At 45.6% G+C, this 6,000-nt stretch overlaps 1 protein-coding gene across 1 annotated transcript in view; it reads left to right on the forward strand.

The window, feature by feature from the left end:
- Positions 1-3,725, forward strand: part of RNF150 (ring finger protein 150) — a 239,482-nt gene extending 235,757 nt beyond the window's left edge. Inside the window, exon 7 of the mRNA XM_079919608.1 lies at positions 1,367-3,725. Coding sequence (XP_079775734.1) covers positions 1,367-1,485 — 119 coding nt within the window. The 3' untranslated portion in view covers positions 1,486-3,725. The remainder of the gene's footprint in view (positions 1-1,366) is intronic.
- Positions 3,726-6,000: the final 2,275 nt, after the last annotated feature.

The following is a 6,000-nucleotide window of genomic DNA, read 5'->3' on the forward strand; positions in this document are numbered from 1 at the left end:
AAGGATTAACCTCCAAAATATATAAACAGCTCATGCAGCTCAATATTAAAAAAACAAACAACCCAATCCAAGAATGGGCAGAAGACCTAAACAGACATTTCTGCAAAGAAGACATACAGATGGCCAAGAAGCACAGGAAAAGCTGCTCAACATCACTAATTATTAGAGAAATGCAAATGAAAACTACAGTGAGGTATCACTTCATACCAGTTAGAATGGGCATCATCTGAAAATCTACAAACAACAAATGCTGGAGAGGGCGTGGAGAAAAGGGAACCTCTTGCACTGTTGGTGGGAATGTAAATTGATACAGCCACTATGTAGAACAGTATGGAGGTTCCTTAAAAAACTAAAAATAGAATTATCATATGACCCAGCAATCCCACTACTGGTCATATACCCAGAGAAAACCATAATTCAAAAAGACATATGCACCCCAGTGTTCCTTGCAGCACTATTTACAATAGCCAGGTCATGGAAGCAACCTAAATTCCCATCGACAGACGAATGGATAAAGAAGATGTGGTACGTATATACAGTGTAATATTACTCAGCCATAAAAAGGAACGAAATTGGGTCATTTGTAGAGACATGGACGGATCTAGAGACTACCATGCAGAGTGAAGTAAGTCACAAAGAGAGAAACAAATATCGTATATTAACGCATATATGTGGAGCTAGAAAAATGGTACAGATGAACTGGTTTGCAGGGCAGAAACTGAGACACAGATGTAGAGAACAAACGTACGGACACCAAGGGGGGAAAGTGGCGCGGGGGGCAGGGGGAATGGTGGTGTGATGAATTGGGAGATTGGGATTGACATATATACACTAATATGTATAAAATGGATAACTAATAAGAACCTGCTGTATAAAAAAAAATAATAAAGTTCAAAAAAACAAAAAAATGAATACAATCCTCTGTGAAATTTTTGCAGATATTCCCAGTGTGACATATACCTTTGATCTTATGTTTCATGTTTTAAATATTTTTAGCATTTTATATACATTTATCAATCTTTTCATCTGTGAATTGCTCAATTGCTTTTCCATGTAGCACTTCTTGCCTTACTTAGAGATGTTAGATACATTTTCTTCCTACTTAGATATATACTTATAAGATATATTTTCCTCTGGCTTCATTAGTTTCTTTTGTTTACATTTAACTTCTTGACCCATTTAGAGTTTATTTGGGGATGTAGTGTGAGAAAAGTCTCTAACTAGACTTTTTTTCTTTTTTTTACGAAGTAGCCTAATACCTTCTCTTGGGCTTCAATGAAATGTTATTAAAGGCAATTGTATTGAAATAATCAGCATCTGAAGACACAGCTCAGTGTTCACTGTGAACTCTGTTTCCCCCCACCAGGTGAGCAGGAACCAGCTATAAGCAGTGATTCTGACATCTCGCTGATCATGGCAATGGAGGTTGGACTGTCTGATGTAGAACTTTCCACCGACCAAGACTGCGAAGAGGTGAAATCGTGAAATGGCGAATATAGAAAAAAGGGATGATAGGACCCAAGGGGAAGGAAGGGAGGAGTGCCCCAAGACTGGACCAGGCACATGCACCTCCAGACCACCTTGGCAACTCCAGGGCACTCCACACAAGAATGGTACCGAAAAGCAATACCCAAAGTCACGTTCATCAGGATGCAGTTTCTCCGTCTCTACAACAGCTCATGGCCTCGGCACCTTTGACGTTGAAAGCTGATTTTCTCTCCCATGTCCTTGTAGGCACACACTTCCGAAGTTCCTCAAACAGACTGAAAAGACACTCTTAGGGCTTCTTAGTTTCATTTCAGTTTCTTGTTTTCCTATTTGGGGAATGTTGTTGATTTCTTTGGCGCTTTCTTTTTAAGGACTATGTGTAGTTTAAGTTCACTCTTGTTTTTCCTTTGATTCACTCCAGCTTTTGTACAGAGTTCTGTTTGGAAGCCTCAGTTCCTGCTATGACCAGTTTGTATTCCATCTTTGAGATTAATGGCCTTGACCTCTCAGCATGAAGTGTGCATGGCTTTAGGAAGTGCCTCAGCACCTTGAAACAGTCTAAGGCCAGCTTTCGTTTAGAATCTGAATTCTTTTAAGTGGATCTTGGAAATGCCAGCTGCCAGAGACCCCAACACCAAGCTCTGAATCTGCTGAGGCCACTGCTCGTTTTTTTTAGCTCCACACGCTGGCTTCCACTTGCCAGGCTCTGCTGAGGACCCACGTGACTTGAGAAGGAAGCTCTAGGGAGGCATTTCAATCCATCTGATTCTTAACAGTCTTTGGCTGAAATTCTGAACCCAGAAGTTCCCACTAGGGCATTAGCGCCATTCTCTGTGGCTGTAGGGCTTGTCCGTCACTGGGACTGCAAGCCTAGTTTTCAAACCAGATACCATATACTCTCCCCGAAAGCAAAATGTCTGTTTCCCCAAGGCTACAGCAGTCTTTTGTTACCTCCACAAATGGGTTCTGCAGGAGATGGAAGCTTTAGAAAAGATCCAGTCATCTTTGGATCCAACACAGTGAGGGCTGCAGTAGCATCTAGGTCTTACCTTAATTCCAATATGCTTCCGTTCAACCTCGCCAGACCTCGAGGGAGGATTTAGGTAAATCCTTAAGAAATTGCTTCCCAGGGCTCCCCTGACTGCGTCTAGATACCAAGTGAGGAGGGAGGTGTGATCTGATAAACCATTTGATCTAAAACGTACAGCATGGGAATTGTTGATGTCAAGTTTCTCCTGACTGAGAGAGACAAAGAGGGAAAGGAAACGAGGTATCAAAGTGAATTCTAAAAATCCACCGGTGTTTTTGTTTGTCTGTTTGTTTGCGGTACGCCGGCCTCTCACTGTTGTGGCCTCTCCCGCTGCAGAGCACAGGCTCCAGACGCTCAGGCTCAGCGGCCATGGCTCACAGGCCCAGACGCTCCACGGCATGTGGGATCTTCTCGGACCGGGGCACGAACCCATGTCCCCTGCATCGGCAGGCAGACTCTCAACCACTGCGCCACCAGGGAAGCCCCCCCACCGGTGTTTTTAAACTGTTTGTTTTCATTCTTTTTTTGACAGAGGTGTGCTATTTTTTTCAGTGGGCAGTTTTGTAATACATTGAGACTCTCCAGGTGCAGGGATGACTAAGGCAGTGTGAATAGCTTCTCTGGACCACCTCGACATCCGCGAAAGGCCATGCTGCTGCGTGGGTTACCTGGGAGAGAAAGCTTCTCTCACTGAGTTATTTATGTATGTGACGAGGCCCTTCTTCTCGCTACATGCATACTCATGCAAAAACAGAGTTTCGTTCTGCTGTAAGAGCTTGCTGCCTGCTGGAACACGGTGTATGTGTCAAGGGAGACCCCTGGCTGCTCTTTTTTCACCACCTTGAACAATTTCCTATTTGACGCTTTCTAAGTAGGCAGCAAAGCAAGGAAAAGGATCACCACCTTCACAAATGTCACATCTCTCTAGGAGTCCAACACTTGCAGTGATGAAATCCAGGGTCTCCAGGCAGGGAGACACGAAGGCAGTGCCAAACCAGGAGTCAGGAGGCATAGACGAGCAGCGTGCGTGCTGGGCCTCGGCTTCTCCATCTGTAAGTGAATGAGATTAACAAGATGATGCCCAAGCCTCCTTCTGGTCTTAGGACCACTAATGAGCATTTTGCCGGGGGATGCTTTTTGTTTGTTTGTTTTTTGCGGGCCTCTCACTGTTGTGGCCTCTCCCGTTGCAGAGCACAGGCTGCAGACGCGCAGGCTCAGCGGCCATGGCTCACGGGCCCAGCCGCTCCGCGGCATGTGGGATCTTCCCGGACCGGGGCACGAACCCGCGTCCCCTGCATCAGCAGGCGGACTCTCAGCCACTGCGCCACCAGGGAAGCCCCAGGGGATCCATTTTTGACAGAGAGCTATGACATATAGCAGACTTTCTACCTTGGGGAGGCACAGTTACTTGACATGTAACATGTAACAGCTTTTGGGATTTGGCACTCTTGCGTGGCTGAGACTATCTAAATGACTGAATTTTAAGTGCAAGTAGGAGTTGCTTTGTTTTGCCTTGTTTTAAAAACCACACTTAGGGCTTCCCTGGTGGCTCAGTGGTTAAGAATCCGCCTGCCAATGCAGGGCACACGGGTTTGAGCCCTGGTCCAAGAAGATCCCACGTGCCGCAGAGCAACTAAGCCCGTGCACCACAACTACTGAGCCTGTGCGCTAGAGCCTGCGAGCCACAACTACCAAAGCCCGTGTGCCACAACTACTGAAGCCCGCGCACCTAGAGCCCGTGCTCCGCAACAAGAGAAGCCACTGCAGTGAGAAGCCCGTGCACCACAACGAAGAGTAGCCCCTGCTCGCCGCAACTAGAGAAAAGCCCGTGCGCAGCAACGATGACCCAACGCAGCCAAACAAAATAAAAACAAAAACCACACTTAGTCACAGAGTTTGCAGTCTCTGGATACTTTCAAATCTTCGTTCTCAGTGTGGAATTCTTCGTCTCCAGGTATTTCTTTTTCCTGGTCAGCGAAGGCCTGCACCACCGACCTCTCCTTCAGTCAGCTTTGCCCAAAACAAATTTTGGTATTAAGTCAAGGGGAATTAGAAGGACAATTCAACAGCAAAGGAAATATAAGTTGTATTCCATGCCCAGAGAGAAAATGCCTTTTGGATTGATGGGTGTTCTCTCTTCCTGCCAGCAACCAGGTAGATCAGGAATTGGGTGCTTATGTGCGCTGTGGCCCAGCAGCCCCTATAAGATGCTGCATAGGGGATGAGGGGCCCAGCCGGCCAATCTGAGGCCTGTGGACCTGACCCCAAGGAGGTTCTGCTGCAAACTCGCTGAGCCTAGAAGTTTCTCCTTTACCGAAGGTTTGTTTCTGAAGAATTTTCTTATGGCTTTGGTAGTTTTAAACAAACAACAACAAAAAAGGTTAACTGGCATGGGACGTGTTCAAAAAAAAAAAAAATGGAAACAATCCTTCCTCCACAGCTTACTTCACCTCCTCCCCAACGAAGAAGAAACTCTGACCTGGGGCCCCGGTAGCTCAAAGAGTATCAAAGGGTGTGGGAACCTTCTAGAGGTGTATGAAGACTTGACGTGTATTTTTCTTTAGTGTCTAGACCAGCACTGTTCAACAGAAATACAGTACACGTCCCACATGTAATTTTCTACTGGCCGCATTTTTAAAAAGCAAAAGGAAACAGGTAAAAGTAATTTTAATAATACCCTTCTTTAAGCCAATATTATTGTTTTGACACGTAATTAGTGTAAAAAGTATTCACGAAATACCTGACGTTCTTTTTCCGTACTAAATCTTCTAAGGGCAGTGTATGCTTTACGCTCACACACCTCTCCGTTCGGACTGGCCATTTGTCCAGCTGTCAGCCGCATCACATGGCTCGTGGCCACCTTGGACAGCGCAGGGCTAGAGCTTCTCCAACATTCTCACAAGATTCCCTGACCCTCACAGAGTAAAAAGGTTAAAACCTAATTACCTCCAGAAAGAACTGGACTCCACCCAGGCCACCTACTGAGAGGCCCAGAGATCCATTTGTTTTCTAATGAGTAAATATGCGGACCATCCTTTTTGAAATTTTTGCTGCATCTTTCTAACCACACCACTGATGTCCATGACCGTTTTCTGTTGCTTCCTTGACCAGTTGTTTTTTAAAAAGTCACACAAAGCATGTTGATTTGGTGCTGAGACAAAATTTTATCCTTCACTTCCGCCCTTGGACTGATGTGTGGCAGTCAGGATCCAAAGAGAAATCCAGACTCTAGTCATCTAACTTTACCTCAATCCCTGGTCCGCCTTCTTCCTGATTGGCAGAAGGTCTTTTCCTGGTCCCAGGACCCCATAGTCCCACCACTATAGCTAAAATGCCTGGATTTGGGAGGAAAAAATGGGAAGGTACATACTGACTCCAAATACAAGACTTTGTGTGTAGCCTTCTCAATAGAGAATAAGTCTTTGGGGCTTGTGACCGTCTGGTGCCAAGCTGGTGAATTATGACCACCTGCAACTCAGAAG

Source organism: Stenella coeruleoalba (genome assembly GCF_951394435.1).
Source record: "Stenella coeruleoalba genome assembly, chromosome: 4".
NCBI classification, from domain to species: domain Eukaryota; kingdom Metazoa; phylum Chordata; class Mammalia; order Artiodactyla; family Delphinidae; genus Stenella; species Stenella coeruleoalba.